The 22,683-nt window shown below is 40.2% G+C and overlaps 1 protein-coding gene and 1 long non-coding RNA gene across 28 annotated transcripts in view; one reads left to right on the top strand and one right to left on the bottom strand.

Moving 5' to 3' along the window:
- LOC111753011 (uncharacterized) overlaps nucleotides 1–12,424 on the bottom strand; it is a 35,114-nt gene extending 22,690 nt beyond the window's left edge. Inside the window, exon 1 of the long non-coding RNA XR_002787869.2 lies at nucleotides 12,311–12,424. This is a non-coding gene — a long non-coding RNA (uncharacterized LOC111753011). The remainder of the gene's footprint in view (nucleotides 1–12,310) is intronic.
- Nucleotides 12,338–22,683, top strand: part of MDM2 (MDM2 proto-oncogene) — a 128,016-nt gene continuing 117,670 nt past the window's right edge. For 22 of the 27 annotated variants that reach the window (XR_010321813.1, XR_010321812.1, XR_010321811.1 and 19 more), the window contains exons 1-4: nucleotides 13,033–13,264; nucleotides 16,676–16,750; nucleotides 19,238–19,371; nucleotides 21,385–21,434. Coding sequence is in view for 11 of the 27 variants with exons in the window: in XM_023558650.2 (XP_023414418.1) it covers nucleotides 13,088–13,264; nucleotides 16,676–16,750; nucleotides 19,238–19,371; nucleotides 21,385–21,434 (436 nt within the window). In the remaining 16 variants the exon portion in view is untranslated. The other 5 variants (XM_010598703.3, XM_003405589.4, XM_010598697.3 and 2 more) reach the window with 5 other exon arrangements.

Here is a 22,683-nt window from a genome sequence, read left to right as displayed (position 1 = left end):
GTTCTTAGTCCACTGATCTTTGGGGTTCCCCAGTTCCCTGGAAAGACCTGGGGTTTTTACCTTGCACTTGTCACCTGAACCTCAGCTGGATGAGTAGGACCCTGGGTGTCCATGGACCTCCCCAGTTGATAACTTCCAGTCTTTTCTGACTTCTGAGTACAAACAGCCTGGTTTTCTCACTGCGTTTTCAACCCATTGCTGAGAACTTCCAACAACTTTCAATTGCAACCCTTTCTACCTTCAACTTGGGTTAACTATAAGAACTGTCTCTCTCTCTCTCCCTTCCTTCCTTTCTTTTTTAAGTGATTGTATTCCCTGTAGCTTAGCATCATGGAGCCCTGCTGGAGCAACATGGTTAAGTGCTCGGCTGCTAACCAAAAGGCTGGCAGTTCAAACCCATCCAGTGGCTCCATGGGAGAAAGGCCTGGCAATCTGCTCCCTTAAAGATTACAGTCTTAAAAACCCTATAGGGCAGGTCTACTGTATCACATGGAGTCACTATGAGTTGGAATCAACTTGATGACACCCAACAAAAATAACACTACAGGGAAAAAAAATCACTATGATTTATAGCATTTGAAATTTTAACCTAGCAAAAAACAATGTTGTCTTGGCCACTCATTCTTTCAACAAATTGTACTGAGTACCTTCTATGTACCAAGTACTGTGCAAACAAGTCCTGGAGATTGAACCACAGAATTAGAAATTAAGAAAATGTGTAAGGCTCGAGATGCTTAAACTAAAATATTAAAAGTCCAGCGATTTACACACTGGAATATTAGTTTCTTGATTCAGAAAGGTGGATATGCCTAGAATGCTCATTTCCCCTCTGTTGGGTATCTCTTTTTGTATCCAGGTATCTGTAAAACCGGATAGGTTAGCATAGTTTTTAAGTGGGTATATAATCAGAGGTAAGGGAGTAGACTAATGTAGAATGCTATTTTTCTCAAGCCATGGAAAGGCCTGGAAATTTTTATATGTGTCCGTAGTGAATTGATTACTATCATCTGCCCATACTAGAGAAAGATGTGGCAAATATGCTTCCCTAAAGACCACAGCCTTGAAAACCCTATGGGGCAATTCTAATCTGCCTTACTGGGTCACTCTGAGTCAAAATTCACTCAACAGCAATGGGTTTCATTTGGTTTACCCATGCTAGACAATCATGATCAAATTTTACTATTTAATTTTCCTTTTCATATATTTCCTGTATATAAACACAACACTCCTGTTACTATATATTATTTCAGACAGGGTCTAAAATAATTAAGCTACAATTTTCATCTTAAGGACACATCATAGAGTAGTTGCCTAATTGTAGTAGCATATTTGTAAGCCTTTCTTTAAAGTGGGTTTTTCCTGCAGATGGTTAAGTTTACCCACTTTAGGTTGCTATGTACAATAAAGATGGCATTTTTGTCTTTGGGGAAGTACAATGATTCAGTAAATGGCACTGAAACAATTGCTCATTCGTTTTGATAAAGTAAAGTTAGATGTGCTATTTCACACCATTCTGAAAAATAAATTCCAGGGAGAATTAAAAACCCAAACATAAAAAAGAAAACTATAAATATATCAGAAAAAAATGTAAGAGAATATGTTTATGACTTTGAGAAACCAGAAATCATTCTGAGCCAGACTCCAAATGCAAAAGACTTAAAGGAAGAGACTGATAAATTTGACTTCATCAAGATTGATAAATTTGGACAGTAGGTAAGAGTTCTGCACAACAAAACATATCCTAAGCAAGGTTAAAAGACAAGTATCAGATTGGGAGAAAATATTTGCCACAGATATAACACACAAAGGATTAGCATTTAGATTTATAAAGCACTCAGAACACAAAACAAACAAAAAGCCCTCAAACAAACCAATAGGAACATGGACAAATAATAGTATAGGTAATATAGAAAAGGAAATACAATTGGCCAACGAACATAAAAACAGAAGCTGAACCCCACCAATTATCAGAAAAAACTGATTATATTTAGAACATTGAGATAATTTTCAATCATCATACTGTCAAAAATTAAACAATTTAATGTGTTGATAAAGGTATGGGAAAACAGGTGCATGTATACACTGCAAATGGGAGTATAAAACTGATAAACAGCTGTTTTGAAGGGCAATTTAGCAATATTGACCAAAACAAAAACATGTGTGCTATGACTCAGCAATTCTAGATCTTGGTGTCTTCCTTTGAGGAGCCCTAGCACTTACACACAAGAAAACATGTTTGAGCATGTTCGTTGCAGAGTTCCTCATGGGGAAAACCTAGAAACATCGAAAAAGTCCTAAGCTAGACGAATGATTAATAAAATGTTGTAGACTCATACTATGTATACAGTGCTATGAGGCAGTTAAAAGAATGGGGTAGGTCTGTGCTAGCCTAGAGGGGTCCCCACAGCATCCTGTTGGGTAAAAAAACAGGTTACAGATATAGCACTATGATATTTTCTATGTAAAAAAATTTTTTTTAATTACGTAGAGTGAAATGACATATTTTCTAAGGGACATATGAAAATGTATGAAAACAGGCCTGAGGGAGCAAGCCTAATTGATAATGCATGTTGTCTTTGGGATGATGAGGGACAGGGATTTTGGTAGGGTTTAAAGGCGGCTTTGGCCTTCTCTATAACGTTCCCCCTTTTTTTTAACATGGAAAATTTGTGTATTACTTGTTTACTTCAATTGTATTTGTAAAAATTGAGTCAGTTTTCTTGTTAATAACTGATGTAGGAGAAATATGCATATTCCCCTTTACATATAGAAATGCTGCAGAAAATATCAAATAAAAAATCTACTATATTTGGTAAAGTAGAGGGCTAATGAAAAAGGAAACCCTCAATGAGATGGCTTGACACAGTGTCCACAACAATGGATTCAAACGTACCAACGATCATGAAGATGGCACAGGACCACACATATCTCATCCTCTTATACAAAAGCTTGCCGTGAGTCTGAGCCCACTCCACAGCAGCTGACAACAACATAGCCTAACTTGAAATCAAGAAAGCTATATTTTCCTTTTTTTTTTTTTTTTTTTTTTACCAAGAATGAAAAACCGGTTCTGGCCCCCATTGAGTTGATTCCAACTCATAACGAACCTACAGGGCAGAGTAGAAGTGCCCCATAGGGTTTCCAAGGCTGTAATCTTTACTGAAGCAGACTTCCACATCTTTCTTCCGAGAAATGAAAAGGGAGCCCCAAAATCTAAGCAGTGAGCAGGTGCTAAGGCCCAGGCGCTCACAGAGCAATTGGAAACGGATCAGTGTTCATTAGCTGGGGATGGGCTTGAAGCTCCATGTGGCAGCATTAGAGGCTAATGGAGTGTGGAGGGAGCAAGGGGACAGGGATGTCAGGCTGGAAGTCAGTGGACTTGAGAAGAATTGACAGCACAGCACAAGGCCAGGTGCATCTCCCTTTTCCTCCCCCATACTAGGATTCCTACCTAGGGAAAAAGCAGGGGGTGAGGGAAACCTAAGAGAAAGACTAAGCATTTCTATTTAAGAAAGACTGGACATTGCCTAAATAGGTGTTTAAATTATCAGATCCAGCCAGGATTTAAAGATCAGACATTTAATTAGTTTTCATATTAAACCATAGGTGCAGAATCAGGAATAATTGCAGGCAAAGTAAAAGTGTTATTTTTTATCTGCATGTCTGAGCGGTAGCGAGTTATATGTACAACCGCACTGCTTATATAATAATCCATTACAAAATTTTGTTTATAAAGAGAGTTTTCTCAAGGATTCAGTGCCACTTATGGCTAAAGCCAATTAGAGCTGGTAAGGCAGCTATATTGTTTGCGCCAGCCAATGAGAGTAAGTGTACTATGCTACCAAGACTCTCAGCCAATGCGTGCTCTCCTGAGCGCCCCGAGTTAATCTTGTACTGCAAGGTGGGCTGTTTATGCTTTTTCAGCGTATCTGTGTTTATTTTGGCTTCTGGGGAACAGTTTGACCCATGGCTGGCGTAAGTTATGAAAGTGATAGTGTTGACTGCAATAAAGAAACAAAGACTATCATGACATTTTTTAAAAAGCAAACGTTATGGTGACCTGAATTGGGTGACTGCTAAACAGAGCGCCGGCTGTCCTTTCTAGGCCTAGTCACATTAGAGAAAACCGAAGAGTCATATGTCTATGACCCAGCTCCTCATCACTGAGAAGGCACGGTGTCTTTTTAACCACTTTGAAGAACCATGTGATGGATCAACAGCGGAAATATCTTTGGCTGGTTGCAGTGCTTAGTTCCAAACGTCACAACAACCAGCACAGTATAAAACTGAGTGGTCAGGCAGAGACAGCTGACCTCCAGGGCGTGGGTTCTCTGACTCACTCAGGGCACCCACTGAGCATGGCAACAACCACGGCAGTTTGCCTTTGCATGTCCTTCCTCCAAAGGCAAGTGGGATTATTGCTGGCTTGAAGATGGTGGGGGCTGTATGCCAAGGAATATGAGTAGCGTTTAGGAGCTTAGAGTAGACCCTGATAGCCATTAAGGAAACAACCATAAGTATAAAGAACTGAATTTGGCCAACAATCTGAATGAGCTAGAAAGAGGATTCTTTCCTAGAGCCTCTAGGTAAGAGCCCAAGCTGGCCAACACATTGATTTCAGTTTTGTGAGACCCGGAGCAGAGGAACCAGTCAAGCCCACCTAGACTTCTGACATGCAGAACTCTGAGAAAATCAGTTTATGTTGCTTTAAGTCACTACATTTGTGGTAATTTGTTATGCAGCAACAGAAAAGGAATATATTACTCCTCTGGCATGGGGTGGGAAGGAGGCAGGAGGAAAAAATGACATTTCCTTACATGACTGACCCTGAAGAGTTTGTCGTTCTCTTATTAGTTGGTCATGGCAATAATAAAAAAAAAAAATTAGTTTCCTTATATTAACTACCCCAGCGAGAAGATGGAGACATTTTTGTCCCCTTTTTGTTGGTTATCCGGGTTTCTCTGCTTAATACCAATTGGCTGTCTGTTATGGATTGAATTGTCCCCCAAAAGTATATGTTGTAAATCCTAGCCTCTATGCCTGTGGTTATAATTCTATTTGGGAATGGGTTGTCTTTGTTTTATTAATGAGGCAGGATTGGTGTAGGGTGTATCTTGACTCAATCTCTTTTGAGATATAAAAAAGATTAAACAAGCAAGTGAGAGAAGTAGAGATGGGGAGAGATGCCACGCACATGAAGATTACCCAGGAGCAGAAGCTCAGAAGAGATAAGGACCTTCCTCCAGAGCTGACAGAGAGAAAGCCTTCCCCTAGAGTCAGTGTTCTGAATTTGAACTTCTAGCCTCCTAAACTATGAGAAAATAAATTTGTTTGTTAAAGCCATCCACTTGTGGTATTTCTTTTATAGCAGCACTAGATGACTAAGGCACCATCAGTTCCCTCCAGGTGGCTGGTGACCAAATGATAGTTCTCCAAAGGGTCCTATGGCATGGTCTTGGTGGGAAGTTGGGCAGGGGAAATCTAAATGAAGCTCAACTTCCTTCTCCCCAACTCAGCACATTCTACCAGTAGACATCCTATAGTCTCTTGCTGTCAGGGTTCTATTACCCAGATAATGGTCATCTTAGGAGCTACCAGCAAAACTGCTTTACACCTCTGCCATCTTCTTCAGGGACCACTTAACCTGTGGGAAACTCCAACAACCTTTCCCCATTAAGGAGTGGAGATGCTGTTCAACCTCAGCATGCCTCTTCTGCCAGTTCAGTGGCTAAGCAACTTTCAGAGAAGATATGATCACAAGTCTCAGATTTAGTTGGGGAGGGTGGAAGGTTATACACTTTTCAGTCCTCCAAAATGTGGCCTCTTTTTTTGCTAGTCCTGGCTTAAGACTCTTAATGGTAAAAGCCATCAAGCCAGTTCAGGCTCTATTGCCCCTGTGGGAACCAGAGTCTCAGGCCAAGACTTGGGCCTTATTTGAACTTACCTTGGCAAATTGAGTAACTTTGTTCTCAAAATGGCAATGTCTTCACTGAAATCCCTGAAATACTTGCTAAGGGCAGGAGAAAATGTCAGTTATGCCCCATATCATCCTGTTACACTATTCCTGTTATAAATTCAATTCATCGGTGTCTTAAAAAAAAACAAAACAAAAAGGACTCAAACAAGTAAAGTTTATCTTTATTGTGCTTGAGGCTTTCCTGGGAGCAACCTTATGTTTAATTTCTGGTTCACTACTAGAAAACTTATCATCTTAATCTCACTACATTAACAGATTAAAGGAGAAAACCCCATGCGATCTTTAGATGCATAAAAAAGCACTAGATAAAACTGAACACTCATTCATGTTAAAAACCAAAACCAAAAAACAGGAATAGAAGGAAACTTTTATAATGTGATAAAGGGAACCTTCCTAAAGCTTACAGCAAACATCAAACTTTAAAAGCAGTTTTAGTAAAATCAGGAATAAGGTAAGGATGCCCACTATCATTACTACTATTTCATAAAGTAATAATTGGTCAAATGGCTATACGGCAAGAAAATGAAATAAGAGGTGTAAGAAAGGAAGTGACAGACTGATCAGTTTTGCAAACGATATTAGTATCTACATAGAAAATTCAAGAGAATCTACTACTGAAAAACTGATATTTATAACAGAAAATGCAGCAGTATTGCTGGCTATAAGATCAAAATACTAAAATCAGTAATTATTCCGTACGTCAGTGTCTTAGTTATCTAGTGCTGCTGTAATAGAAATACCACAAATGGGTGGCTTTAACAAACAGAAATTTATTTTCTCACAGCATAAGAGGCTAGAAGTCCAAATTCAGGGCACTGCTGGCCCTAGGGGAAGAAAGGCTTTCTCTCTCTGTTGTCTCTGGAGGAAGGTCCTTGTCTCTTTTAGCTTCTGCTCCTGGGTGGTCTTCATGTGGCTTGGCATCTCTCTTCCCCCCTTTCTACTTGCTAGCTTGCATTTATTTTAAATTAAAAAAGAGACTGATTCAAGATACACCCTACACAAATCCTGCCTCATTCATAGAACAAAGACAACCCATTCCCAAAGGGGATTATAACCACAGGCATCAAACAAAAAATCAAACCTGTTGCTGTTGGGTCCATTCTGACTCACAGCAACCCTATATGACACCAATCACTGCACCACGAGGGCTCCAACCACAGGCGTGAAGGTTAGGATTTACAACATATGTTTTTGGGGACAGGGTTTAATCCATAATATTTCAATAACCAAATAGAAAATTAAGTAGAAAAAAAGATATAAAATAGCAATACTGTCAAAACTTTGACTCATTTACTTTAGATGCATCATCAGGAGAGATGGATCATTGGAGAAAGCCATCATGTTTGGTAAAGTAGAGGGCCGTAGCAGGTGAGGGTAACCCTCAGTGACACAATGGCCATAACAATGGACTCAAACACATCAACAATTATAAAGATGGTGCAGGATTGAGCAAAGTTTTGTTCTGTTATGCATGGGGTTGCGATGAGTTGGAGCCAACTCAATGCAACTAACAACATTCACCTGCAGATGTTTGGAAAGATATATGGAATGTGAACTAATAGTACAATCTCATATGGTCTTATAAATACTGTGAAACTTCCAGCATTCTAAAAACATTCTAAACATCATGTTTGAGATAAATCTTGTTTCTCTTCCACCATTCTTTAAAGACTGCTCAGTTGTCATTAATAAATACAAGTATGAAGTCACCCTTGGATGAGAATAAAAGTCCACTGTGGACATGTTTGCAGACTTTAGGTCCCAAAGAATATAAAGGTTCTCAAGGTATTTCTTGGAACAAAGGAGAGTGCCAAGAACAATGCTACTAGAAATTAAGCATCAGCTTGCTCCCAGAAAAGCTTCAAGTGCGCACAACAAAGGGCGAAGTGAAATAGGTTAACTGTGGAATGCAGGGAAACAACGGCAGCTGGTCTGCATTTTTTTTTTTAAGTGATAAGGTCACAAACAATAGGAACTGCTTTTAGAGTGAACAGATCCAGCTGCCTTTCTCCTTCCTCATCTTCTTTGATGTCTGCAGTTCTCAATATCGTTTTTCAGACACCATTATACGGTCTTGTGTTGGTTGGCCTTCTAATCACTTCTCTCATTTCTTTGCTGTTTCTACCTCTGCTGACATATCCCAGTTCAGCCTCTTCCCTCCCTTGAGGAACTAATCAATTCTTAAGTGTTGGGCCAACCATCAAAGCTGTTTTCAGCCCTGAGCTTCGGTTTTTCATCACTGAACTTTCCATTATGTGGTGCATCACCCCAAACTCAATAACAACCCAACTTTTTATCCCCTCCAGACTTTATTTCTCGTCAGAGTATCATCATTCTCTTTGGCTAGAAATTGCGAATCATCCTGTCTAATGTGGTAGTGTTGGAAGGCCTCTAACTTCAGAGGAGAGATGAAAATCAAGACCAGCACAAAGCTGATTCCTATGAGTTGGAGGTCAGACATACTGCCACTCTCCACAATTCTGACACCAGCCATTCTCCCCACAGCACTCTGTACCTCCCTCGTGGGTTCAATAATTTGTTGCAATGGCCACATAGAACTCATAGGCCATACTCATGATTATGGGGTTTACTAGGGAGCAATAGGTTACTAGTAACCCTAGTAATAGGATGAGGATCAACTTGGAAGTAACGGGAACAACTCAGGAGACAGGATACAGTTCATCAATCGGGATGGCTTACAATCAAAAATGCTTTCAGCTCCTGTTGCTGCTGGGCTTCCTTGGGCCCACTGCCCTGCTCAGGCAAGTGTTACAACACTTTAACTCCATAGATAAGTGCCTGGAGCCACCCTACTCTGCCAGGAAGCCTCCTGCCCGTAGGCGCTCAGCTCTCTCACTCCATGGGTCAACAAGTCCACTACAGCTGCCTCTCTCATGGGCCAGGAAGCCTACTGCAGCTATCGTGTGCCAGTCTCCTGGCTCTTGTACTGTCTTGCACCATCTCATGATGCCTCATACCATCCCCAGTGTTACAGCTGTCTCCTGGGTCTAGGAGGTTCTCAGCACAGGAACCCTGGGTCTAAAGGATGTGCTGCACTCCTGGCTCTTCTTATTTGTGGTATTGAGGTTCCCCCCTCCCCAATTAGCCTCTGTCTGTTGACACTTTTAAGCCTAGCAGGATGGTAAAACTGACCAATCTCCTTGGTAGGGCACACCATAGTGATTAACCAATCCTTGCAGGGGTTTTACGTACCTGATTTGCACAGTAGACTAATCAATCTCTTTGCAAGATTGTAGTCTAGCAAATCATCAGAACTACAAACCCAGAGCCAGAAAGGCCATATATAGAGAAACTCATTGCCCTGAACCCATCTAGTTTCCATGATGACAGGGAGTATATGTTGTTCACCATGTGGGGCTAGGGTAGTCCTTGGTACACACAGTAAGTGTTCAACAATCCCTTCAAAGATTGAATCTTTGCTTCATCTCTCTCCCCCTGGGGGAAAAAAAATAATAAAACCCCAAATTCTATCACTTCTTTCTTCATTTCTGCCCCTCCTTTTCAGGTTCCACTAGAAAAAGACTAATCCTATTAGTTCTGCCCTTTGTTTCTGCTCCAATAATTCCCAGAGCCAACGGGAAGGGTTCTGAACAATAAGAGTTATCACAGAAGGGGCTGGCTCAACTATTCAGAGCTTGAGTTGGCTTTTGGTGGTCCTGGTAAGATACAGTTTAAAGCAAATCACCTGTTTACATGCTTCTGGTGTCTGTGCCTTGCCTACTCTAAGGCCCAGATTTCCTTTTTTTTTTTTTTCCCTGACTTTCATGCAAGTCAAAATGATTTATTTGTTTTTCAAACAGCCCTCTTATATTTTCACTTCTGCACTTCTTAAAAAACGTATTTTTCTTGCACATGAAATTGTTGTTGCGTGCCACTAAGTCGATTTCGACTCATAACGACCCCATATGACATAGAGCTATCCCATAGGATTTTCTTGGCAGATCACCAGGTCTTTCTCCTGTCCAGCAGCTGGGTGTATCCGAATGCTTTAGTCTTTTGTTTTTAAATCTTACCATCCTTAAAGGCACAAAAGGTGTAATACGCTCTGAGGCCTTTGTGCACTGTCCCAATATTCACTGATCAATCCTGTCTTTACACTCTTAGGGCACACAGGTGTTCATTCATTTGGCATTTAACAAATGCCAACCTGTATCATTTCTTTTTATGCTCAGATTTTTTCCATCTCTGGAGTTACCTTCATTCAGTTTCAAATATCAGGTTTCACAACCAGAAATCTCATATATTTGATCTGATAAAGATGAGACTTTTAAAAAGCCACACCAAATTCCTCAAATTAATATTAACAGTTAAATTAATTGAATGAACACCAAAGGGGAGTTCCTTTCTAGTAGGTTAGGGAGGGAGAGAAGAGGATACAATTTTATAAAAAAGGTGGTTTTTGCTCACAAGGAACTAATCACTTACTGCCCAGAGAAGCAGCTCTTTGTAGTGACTGTACTTTTTGAGTCAACTCTTGTGTTCTTGTTCATTTTTGAGATAACATCAAAAACATGTGCCATGGATGTGTGCCAAAAGTGAAAATTAGATCTTTCAGTATATCCGAGATGTGAGCACCTAATATAAACCAACTAACCAACCAACCAAGAAGTCCTGGTGGCGCAGTGGTTAAGCGCTTGGCTGCTAACCAAAGGGTTGGTGGTTTGAATCTATCACCTGTTCCACGGGAGAAAGATGTGGCTTCCCTAAAGATTACAGCCTTAGAAACCCATACGGGCGGTGGCATCACTAGGGTTGGTATCACCCAGTGAGGTAACTCATGGTGTCTCCCCCCATGCTAATTACAATATTGCAGCTAAAACACCAAAAATTTGACAAAATCAGTGACTACAAAAACACCAGCCGAAATGAAAACAGTGTGCGCTCATAGCGCCAGCAGACGAACTCATGTGACTCGAAACGTCATTGTAATTAGGTGATAATGACAGCTCTGACAGGTGCGCGTTAGAAGGTTCAAGAAGTAAATCAGGACAGAGTTTTAGCCTTATAGGTATATTGATACAGGTAAGCTGGGCTTTTGAAAAATATTTTTATTACAACTACAGGGATTTAAAAAAAAAATTTCTGCTGGGAACACTGCACAAAAATTTTATAAACAGTCATTCCGGTGTCATCCCCTCTGAGAGTGTTAGCCTGTATGGCTCACATCCCCCACATCCTCCTAGTGATGCCACTGCCTATGGGTACTTTTACTCTCTCCTAATTTTTTTTTTATACTGGTGGGTAGCAGTTAAGAGCTAGGCTGCTAACCAAAAGGCAGGCAGTTCAAATCCACCAGGCGCTCTTTGGAAACCCTATGGGGCAGTTCTACCCTGTCCTATAGGATCGCTATGAGTCGGAATCCACTCTGATGCCAAGAAGGCAAGGGGTAACCAACCAACAAATACAAACATTCTAAAAATAAAGCGAAGAGTAACTATCTTCCTTACCCCCCCCATTCTCCAACGGTATCCAATATTGTCTTTACTTCCCAACCACATTTCTGCGCACCAGTGCCCAGAAAACCCAGTGCCATCGAATCAATTCCGCACCTGTATACAAGCGTATATTGTGTGCTATTTTAAATCTTAAAAAAAAAAAGCTTGAAATAATTCCGATTTGTATAAAACTCCAGAAGTCTTCGGTGTGGGCTTAAAATACCAGAGCTGTTAATTTTGGTTTCTCTTTCGGCAGCTGCGGGACTTCGGTTTGTATTTGCCTGCAGTTTCCACCGCAGTCGGGAGGCGTCAACACACGAAATACAAAAACAGCACAACGATTAAAGAAGTCCCAAGCGTTGCCCGGCAAGCGAGGCGGGCAGCGGGCGGGGCCCGCCGAGCACCTCAGAGTGAGACTGCGGCCGAAACCCGGGCAGCAAGTCGCGCGCGCCGAACACCGCCTCTCCCCACCTGCAGAGGCCGCTGGGCCCCCGCCACGCGCGCCAACACCCCTCCCCCAATTGGCGGAGGCGAGGGGCCTAGGGGCGCGGGTGTGGAACCCCCGAACCTCCATTCACGCAGGCGGCAGTAGCCTGCACACGCGACGCTGAGACCCCTTCCCCAATTGGCGGAGGCGGCGGGCCTTGGGCGCGCGCGCGCAAACGTCCGGATGGGCCGCAGCTTCCGGCGCGCTCCCCTCCGGCGGTAGGAGGCGCGCATGGGGGGGAACCTCAGCGAGCTCGGTTCCTTTCGGGGCCTGTACCGCCCTGTGTGACTGGAAGGAGAATGGCGCAAGAAGCTGAGCCTGAGGGGCAGCCCTGACCCCTCTGAGCGAGGTCCCGCCGCCTTCGCTGTCGGGAGCCTCCTTCGGACCTACCGCGTGCGAGCGCCCCAGCGGCGTGGGCCTGCGAGTGAAATGGTCGCCGAGGCCCAGGACGTCGGGCCTCCGCGCGCTCCGTGAAGGGTAGTGGGGAGCCTCGAGGGATCCCCCAGCTCCTGGCGCAGAATACCACGTACGGTGAGAAGCAGGTATTGGCCCGGAAGCGCACGGTCAGTCCTGTGTCTGATCTGTGATTTAGGTGCTCTAGCTCGCTCTGGTCTCGCCGCTTCTCCGCACGCTCCGCGGCGCAGTCTTTGTCATTTGTGGTAGGGGTCGCAGGGCACGTGGGTTGAGGTTTTGTTGGAAAGAGGGGAGGTTGTCACAGCCCGAGAGGAGGGCGGGGTTTCGGGCCCGCGCTCCCGGTAGGGCGAGGGCGGGGTGGGGGTCTTCCTGGAGGCGGGGGTAAAGGTCACGTGGGCGGGGGGCTGCGGGTCGCCGTCGCCTCCTGGCAGGGGGTCGAATGATGACAGGTGCCTGTTCGGTAGCCTGCCTGAACAGGGCTCCCTCCCTGGGCGAGATTGGGCTAGTTCAGTGGACAGGTTGACTCAGCTTTTCCTCTTGGGCTGGTCAAGTTCGGACAAGTTCTGAGTCTGCAGTAAGAGGAGCTAAGCCCGGACTTGTCTCCAGCTGAGGCTATTTAAAAACCATGCCTTTCCCCAGCTGTGTTCATTGGCGCTCACTGACGCACAGCACCTTTTTGTATACTGATCCAGGTAAGGACCGACTTGCTAATGGCTTTAGTTTTAATAAAAGCATCTTTTACCTCCTTTATGTATGATTTTGTCGTTTTCTCAGATGTTTCCCTATTTCAAGTTTTCCTCATATGTGTGTGTGTGTGTGTTTTTTCCCCACACTTGTAGGCAGATGTGCAACACCAACATGTCTGTGTCTACAACCGATGGTGCTGCTGCAAGCACCTCACAGATTCCTGCTTCAGAACAAGAGACCCTGGTTGGTATTTTTGTCTCAAGTGTAACATCGCTCTTTAAATGAAATTTTAGGTACATTGCTTGAATTCTGACATCTGCCTCAGGCATGAACGGCTTGGAATAAAAGTTTACTTGAGGAGTCATTCGATATATTTTGTTAGCCCTTTACCCCAAGAGGCTTTAAAAATGAATTTCTTTATATTCTGGAGCGCAGATGCTGAAGTTAAGTGTATTATGTGACTGGTTTTTTTCTTTCCCTCTTCTTTGAACTGTCAAATGGTTTTTAAAAATACGGAAGTAATTCATACTTGTAAAGATTTTAGGCATTACAGAAATGTATAAAGTAAAAACTGAAAATTCCAGTCTTCTCTGCCCCATGTATCCTTTTAAATCTTCTGTGTGTATACCCATGTATATAGTCCCAAGTGTGTTTAAATCGGTTATAGCCCTCTTTTGTTTTACTGAAATAGGATTAAATGAGAGGATCTGCAATTTGCATTTTTCACTTACTGTGTTATGTGGACCTCCACCCACGTCAACAAATAAAACCTGCTGTGTTCTTTTTAACAGCTGCGTAGTATTTGGTAACAGGAGTATACCCCCAAAAAAGGTCTTTGCCCTAGAGTGGATTCTGACTCACAGGAACCCTATACGACAGAGTAGAACTGCCCCATAGGGTTTCCCAGGAGCGGCTGGTGGAGTTGAACTGCTGATCTTTTTTTGGTTAGCAGCCAAGCTCTTAACCATTGTGCCACCATTTTTTATTATTTATGCTTTTACTGATAGATTTTTAAATTGTCTAGTTTTTGAGTATTACCAGCTGTGGCCTTGTACATGTCCCCCTTTTTTTTTTTTTTTTTTAAAGTGTTATATGTATATTTCTGTAAGAAAGATTGACTCCTAGGTCCTTTGGGTACTGGCAGATTGCTCACCAAAAGTGTTGTAAGTTTTCACTCCTTAACAATCTCATTATGATTGACTATTATCAATCTTTTTTTGGCCATTTGTTTTGGAGAGAAGGTACTGTTTAAATTTGTATTTCCCTAATTTCTGGTGGGGCTGGGCATCTTTACATTTAAGTCACTTGTGCTTCTTCTGGGATTTGCCTGGTTGTCTGTTTTTCTTTAGGCTTATCGTATTTTTCGGAACAATTTGTAGTAGTTTTCCGTAAATGAAGTGCATTTAACTTTTGTCTTACAAATGTTTTATTTAACTTCGTTGCCTTTTCACCATTGAGAAGTTATGAATTTTCCTGAAGTCAAAATTTGTTGGTCTTTTCCTTTTTGAATTTCATATGCTTCGAAGACCTCTCCACTTCTAAGATTATACAAATGAAGTCCCATATTTCTAGTATTTTTGGTTTTTGTCTGTATCTTCAAGTGGAATTTGTCTTTTTTTCCTTAAATGTAAAATTAAGAGTGATGTCTTTTATCATACTTTTTTAATTAATGCATGTGTCTTGTGTGCGTGTGTTGTGTGATGCTGAGTCACTTCTGACTCATAGCAACCCTATATGACAGAGTACAACTGGCCCGTTGGGTTTCCTAGGCAGTAATCTTCACAGAAGCAGATCCCCAGGTCTTTTCTCCCTCAGAGCAGCTGGTAGGTTCAAACCACCAACCTTTTGGTTGGTTAGCAGCCGAGCATTTAAACATGGTGCCACCAGGGCTCCTTGCATGTGTTTTAAGTCTTAATAAAAGACTGATGGCTTTTTGTTGCAGATTTTTACTTTGGAATTATTTCACATAACTTGGTGTTAGCATAGCATATATAAAAAGTTAGGAGAAAAAAAGTAATTTTTATCTTTTATGTGGAGTTCATTCTTACATAGCCTGAAAAGTAAAATGACATGCGAGTACATAATAAGAAATTTGTGTGATCAGATAATGAATGATTCAATCCTATATTTAGTGTGTATTTTAAGTGTCTCAGTGATTAAATAATGTTTTTCTGTTGATTAGCTGAAAATAGGCAGTATTCTTAAGTCTGGTTTTGGGAGTTAGATCCCAAACTGAAATGCTGTCAGATCTCAAGGTTAAACAAAGGATAGGGGCATATTGAAGAGAGGTGTGAGGCAGTCTGTGGGACTGGCAAGCTGTGAAGATACTTGGGTTTTGCAGATTTTAACGTAGCAACATGTAGGGAGAGAACGTAAGCACATTATATCCCTTTCCCCTTGCCATTTATTTTCTCAATACCACTTGAAAGGCCTCTTGATCAGGATCAGGCAGACTAGTAGCCTGTTAGCCAGATTTGGCCCACTGCCTGTTCTTGTAAATAAAGTTTTATTGGAATTCAGCCATGCCCATTAGTCTACATGTTTATAGAAAACTCATTGCCGTAGAGTTGATTCTGACTCATAGCGACCCTATAGGACAGAATAGAACTGCCCCATGGGATTTCTAGGGAGCAGATGGTGGATTCAAATCGATGACCTTTTGGTTAGCAGCCATAGCTCTTAAACTTTGCTGCTATAATGGCAGACTTGAGTAGTTGTGACATACCATCTGTCACATAGAGCTTGAAATATTTGCCATCTGGCCCTTTACAGAAAAAGTTTCCTGACCCTGATCTGGTTGGTAGGCTTGAGTGCAGGTTATTTGTCTTTTGGCAATACTTGACATTGTCCGGTGCATACTGAAGCTCCATAAATGTTTGTCAAGTAGGTATTTAAATTGTAGAACAGTTGAGAGGCAGCATTATATAGTAAGAAAGAAATTTGGGTTGTAGTTGAGGTATGTGACATGTGTCAGCTTGGGTTAGTTATTTAAGCTCTTTAGCCTTTAGGAACCTTATCTGCAGAAAGTTAAGTTTGGTGAAATAACCGACCGAACTCTAAAACATTATTCTTTCTTGGATTCTGTAACAGTTTAAACTCATTTGAGTATTCTGTTTATAGTTGAGTTTATAAAGCAGCAACAGGTGATAGCAGTAGTCAAGGAAGAGAATAATGTTGCCTTGAGATGGGTACTGTTTTCGATAGTAACTAATGATACTTCAGGAGCCCTGGTGGCGAAGTGGTTAAGAGCTCAGGCTGCTAACCAAAAGGTTGGCTGTTCGAATCTATCAGCCGCTCCTTGGAAACCCCATGGGGCAGTTCTGCTCTGTCCTACAAGGGTCATTATGAGTTGGAATTGACTTGATGGCACACAGCAACAATGATACTTTAGTCCCCCATGATATTTGCAAAGTACTAAATCCTCCCCAGCTTTTTTTCCAAATCCCCGTGACAGTCTATGGTATATAGTTTATATAGGCTAACTAGTATAGTTTTTAAAAAATACTATGACTACTTTTTTGAGGTCTGACCCTATGAGACTGTTAAACGTAGTGTCTGCTCCCTTAATTGAATTTCTATCACATGTGTTTGCTGAGAGGCTTATAGCTCTGGACTAATTTTGGAAGTATAATAGCAATTCCTTGTTTTTTATAGGTTAGACCAAAGCCGTTGCTTTTGAAGTTGTTGAAGTCTGTTGGTGCCCAAAAAGACACTTACACTATGAAAGAGGTAAGCTGAACTTAGAAATAATTAATGTCTTGCTATTATATGTAACCATACTTAATGGTGCCTAAGACCATGGGGATAATTGGCTAGATAAAGGAATTTTCAATAAGCAGCAATATTATGTAGTACATGAGTCGAAATCAACTTGACAGCGTGGGTTTGGTTTTTTGGGTTTATGGTAATTTGGTCTATACTTTGAAGCCGAAGACTATTATATTTAGTTTCATTTCTCAGCTGGGAACTCAGAGACCAATGGAAGCAGGGATTCTTAACATTTTTGCGCTATGGATCCATCTGGCAAACTGGTAAAGCTTATGAATCCATTCTCAAAATTATGTTTTTAAATTTGTGGAATAAAATACATAGCATCACAAAGGAAACATTGTGTTAAAATACAGTTATCAAAATAGTAAATAATACGGTTTCCGATGCATGCTTTTTTATTAACACATTAAATACGATTTAGCAGCAGATCTAATAAATGTAATCTTGGAGTAGTGAGGAGCATAAGTGATATTTTGAGATGTTTGTGATAAGCATAGCATGAAATGAAACACAGATGTGGCTAATACCATTGTGGTTTGCTGCCTACATTCATAATTGAAGAAAAGCTAAATTTCAGTTAATGAAAGTAAGGATAGAAACATTTTTTTTCCTCATCCAAATTAATGGACCCCCCGAATTCTATCCATGCCCCTCTTGGGAGTCCCTGGCCCCCAGGTTAACAAGCTCTGCACTAGAGGTACATGAATACAGTATACCATTCTTTCTGGGGTAGAGGTAAGCTGATTCGTGCACATGTTCTATTTACATGAATGCAATATTTCAATGTGTTTAATACTGAATGTTAAATTCTTGCACAGAACGTGACTTAACAGTGAGAGTGTGGGCTATCCTAGGCAGAATTTCAACATGAAGGAACTGTATCTGTTCACATTTCTCCTATGTAGTTTATGGGGACCAGGTTGCTTAAAACGCTGAAGTATCCTACTTCTGTCAGAATACTGGGGCAGGAAGAAGTTCCAGGTCCTTTCCTTTTCAGCCACATTTTTATAGGCTTCTTTAATGGGTGAGTGGTAGCAGGAGTCTAGGTTCTTTTCCTTCTTCCTTTTTGCTGCTGGGCAACCATCTCTTCAGTCCATAGTCATGTAGGAATATTCCTTTTAGTCTGAAGTCTGCTTAATTAAACAGTTAAATCTGTAGTACTTGTAGGGAAGTGTTGGGTTAAATGATGTTTTTAGGGCTGTTAACTTGGATTTTTGGAGCCCTGGTGGCACAGTGGGTAAGAGCTATGGCTCAGCAGTTCGAGTCCACCACCTGCTCCTTGAAAACCCTATGGGGAAGTTCTACTCTGTCCTTTAGGGTCACTATGAGTCGGAATCAACTCGATGGGCAACAGGTTTGGCTTTTTTTAAAACTTGAATTCGACTTTTTATCGATATATAATCAGTTAAGGAAACAAAGTATGGATTTGGTAGTAGATAGAAATGAGGTGATCAAGACCATCCTGAAGACTTAGAAGGCTTATACTATAAATTATGTAACAATAATATGTATGCTGTATGATGCAGTTTTAGGTTCCAGGATCTTTGTTCTGGGACATAAGGGAGAGTGATGAAAGCTAGTATGGGGTAATAGAGCATTGGACTAGGAGTCAGAAGACTTGAGGTCAAGTCTTAACTCATACTGGTTAGTTCTCTGTCCTCAGCGAACTATTTAACCTTTCTTAGCTTTTATTTTCTCATTTCTAATATGGTGATGATAATTCTGTGAAGTATCAGAATGATGTTGAGCTAATATTAGTACGTTGCAAACTGTAAAATGCCATTCAAATTTAGGTGGTTGTTATTAGGTTTGCATATGGATGCCTTAAAATGTATTGCTTACTTCTTTGTATTAGTGGAGCTCATGGAATGGAATGTAACTTTATAGTAACAATTCAGGGTCATTATTTTGATTATTGTAGTATAGATTGGGATGATATCTGAGGGCTCATTTAATTCACCGAATTCTCCCAGACTGTCACGCAGTTGTAACTGATCATTTTCCTGTCTTCCTCTGTGATAGCACAGACCATTGAGGTGTATAGTGTTCATGATTATTTTCTAAATAACACCAGTCACTGCCACATTTTAGTTGGTGTATTTTGAAATTTATTTGGTGCTGCAACTTTATTGCTATCAGTGGTTTTGTATTTTGCTGCCTATCCGCTTCTTCCTAACATGGTTGGGCAGAGCTAAAGTCTGCAAGGAAAAAAAACCCACACGTTTTAAGGTTTAGTTAAGTAAATCAGAGAAGCAGTAGCTACTTGCATTATATTAAAATGAAAAGGTTTTAAAAGCAGTTGTATTTATAGAATGGTTGTTACTCTACATGGTTATGTGGTTGCTGGTTGCTTAACTCTCTCCAGGTAAGTAGGATATTATTGAATGTATTAGAAACTAACATTTAGTTTTCTTTAATGCTTAGAAATTGTATTTCTTATTTCAGGTTATATTTTATCTTGGCCAATATATTATGGCTAAACGATTATATGATGAGAAACAACAACATATGGTATATTGTTCAAATGATCTTCTAGGGGATTTGTTTGGTGAGCCAAGCTTCTCTGTGAAAGACCACAGGTAAATTCTTCAGCTTAGTTCATTGTAAAAATACAGCTGGGAAACATTTCAGTTCATATCTATTCCCACTCCCTTTTGTCAGAGAAAAGTTGTTACTACGTATGTAAAAGATGTGGAAATGTAGTTTCTTAGCGATATGGCACACTGCTTGAAAATTTGGGTTTGAGATCTAGCTTAGTCATGCGCTAGCAGTGTGACAGGTAAATCGACTTAACCTCTAAACCTTAGTTTCTGCCTTTGTAAATAAGCATAATATAAATGCCTCACTGGGAGGTTATGAAGGGACAGTGTGTAGAAAGCATAGCGTTTAGCAAACAAAGTATTCAAGTATTAGATAGAGTTATATATTATAAATTATTGCATTAATTTCCAAAGACAATATTTATACCACAGGCTTAAATTTGGTCTTTAGTTACTTTGGAGATATTTTTTTTTGGTAATAAGCTATTATGATACTTATTCAGCTGAGTTTGACCCAGGTGACATTTCCACAGTTATTCCACTGGGAACTGAAGACTGAGTATTTTAGTCATTCTTACCTTAAATCTGAAATGCCTTGTCTCATTTGATTTAGCATGGTGTTAAACGTAAGATGTATATTTTAATAAATAGGATTGATACTTTTCCTTGGAGTAGTTAACTGGATTCTAAATGGTATATAATGCTCAAAAACAAGTAAAAAGAAGGTAAAGATATTTTACAACTTTATTACTATAAATGTACTATATATTTATTATTTAACATTAGGAAAAGACAATGCTAAAGAGAAAATGATCTGTAGCTTATCACCAAAAAAGTATTTTTGTCAGTCATTTTTTATATAATGGCATGTTTTAACCTAAATTGTGAACATACTATATTTAATTTTATATTCTTCTTAATATTACATAAGCATCTTTCCATTGACAAAGCACTTCTGGTTAATATTCATTTACGTTACCATTTTCTACTTGGCCTTGAGATTTTTTCATGTAAGCTTTAATTTTATAAATTGAAGAAATAGTTATATAGGTGATTTTGTACCATTTGAATATTACATTTTAATGATACCGTTTGAATGTTTCTGATATTGAAAGCATGATCTTAAACCTGTCTTTGACTTAAATTCTAATATGTTGAGAGATTGAACACTGGGGAAATTACAGACTTGAAAAGGGATATGAACAGGAATATTGTTTTTCTGAACTTAAGGAATTCTGTCACCAATCCCAAGGGTGAAGGGAGATAGTTGGGAGTTGGCAGTTTCCTCTCACCCTTGAGAATTAATGAGAATTAGAAATGATACCTGTGACTAACAAACAGTCTCTAAAAATCATTAGTTTAAAAAAGAAAGAAAAATATACCAGGCGTATAATGGATATTAGAATAAGAAAATTGTCTTGCTAGGACCTAAGCTCCAGGAGGCAGAGATTTTTTTCTGCTATTACTTGTTTTCCCCAATGTCCAGATCAGTGCCTGGGACAGGGTGGGTGCTTAGTCTGTATTTTACTGAATGAATACTGCTTGTTTTTTTTTGTTTTTGAAATATAAGACCAAGAAAAAAATGAGATGATTGGTCCAAGGTTGATAAAAGTCAAGATTATAATGAAATTCTTGTAATAGAGGGTTTTGCATAACCCACTACTTTTTTTAGACAGTCTGTGTTTAAGCACAGTGCTAGACAATTTGTTTGAAAGTGAGCATGCTAATTTGTCTTCAGTGTGCGCACACACCCCCAGAGATTTTTGGTAAAGTCCAAATGAAGCACATTTCAGGAAATGGAGATGTGAAATCTTTGCGCTAGAGAGACCTTAGTGATTACGTTAGAAGTAGCTGTGTGTAGTTATTGTGCTACTAATTACTTTGGTAGGGCCTAGGATCTTCCAGTGATACAATTTGAATGCAATAATTTAAAATGTGGTTTTGAGTGTGTGTAGTAGTTCATAGTAATGGGCATTTAAATGTCTGGTTGAATCCAGTTTAATAAATTTTTATTTTAAAATACACATTTTTTGATCTTTTTCTTCCAACAAGGAAAATATATACAATGATCTACAGAAACTTGGTGGTAGTCAATCAGCAGGGTAAGTAATTTTGAATATCATAAACACATTTCAAAGAAATTTTTTGTACATACAGTCATTTTATAATGGTGCTTTGAAAAGTTGCTTTAGCTATTTATTTAATAATAATAGTAATAAAAAAGCCAAACTTGTTGCCTTTGAGCTGATTCCGACTCATAGTGACCCCATAGGACATAGGAGAACTGCCCCATAGGGTTTCCAAGGCTGTAAATTTTTATGGAAGCAGATTGCCACGTCTTTGTCCTGTGGAGTAGCTGGTGGGTTCAAGCTGCTGACCTTTTGGTTAGCAGCTGAGCTGCTTAACCATTGCGCAACCAGAGCACCAGAGAAGGGGAATAGAAGGGCAGAAAGAAGGGAAGTTCATGGTTATGTAAAACCCATTAAAAAACCCGTTGCCGTTGAGTTGATTCCGACTCACAGAGTAGAACTTGCCCCGTAGGGTTTCCAAAGAGCGGCTTTAGGTTAGCACCCGAGCTCTTAACCACTGTGCCACCAGGGCTCCAATAATAATAAATTAATTTAACAGGAAGAAACACATGTGAACTAAAATAGCATACTGAGGTTCTAATGCAGATTTATGATATTTAAATATCCTGTTATATTAATGGGGTATGTTTAAGAAGGTAAATATTTGAAAAGTTGCTGCTTAGTAGAGGTGTGATCAAACCTTGAAAATATATTGAAAAGCTTTGGTGGAAAGTATAGATACCAGGTGGGACCATTTGAAAGATGTTTTTTTTTAATTTTTTGATAGTAGACAAAATGTTGTGTACCAATTTATGTAAGTAAGTGGCGTTTAGCTCCCCTACCTTTAGATTTGTAGTTCTAAGCTGGTTATTTTTAGGTCACATATCCCTTTGATAATCTGATAATCTGGTTACTCTTCCCAGAAAGAAGTACCTATGTATGCTGTTCTAGTTCATACATATACACACACCACCCACCCACACACACGGTAAATGTTTTACAGCTCTCCGGGGGAAAAGCCCCAGTTTGTAGCGGTTGCTGATTTTCATGGGTAAGTACGACACCATGGCCAATTTCAGGCTACGAACATGGAGTTCAGAAAAGATGCACTCCGTTTGCAAGTGCCTATGGAAACTGGCTCCACCACACCACAGCCTTCTTAAAGCCTTTCCTTAAGAAAAATTCAGAACTGCTCTCAAAGGCTTATTTAGTTCCAAGAATAAATTTAATTGACTACTCCTCTGTGCCCCCGGTATTCCATATTCAGATTTTATTGTTGTAA

Source organism: Loxodonta africana, chromosome 4 (assembly GCF_030014295.1).
Source record: "Loxodonta africana isolate mLoxAfr1 chromosome 4, mLoxAfr1.hap2, whole genome shotgun sequence".
In the NCBI taxonomy this organism is placed as follows: Eukaryota; Metazoa; Chordata; class Mammalia; order Proboscidea; family Elephantidae; genus Loxodonta; species Loxodonta africana.
Note: the sequence above shows the minus strand (reverse complement) of the source record. Positions and strands in the feature narration are given on the sequence as shown.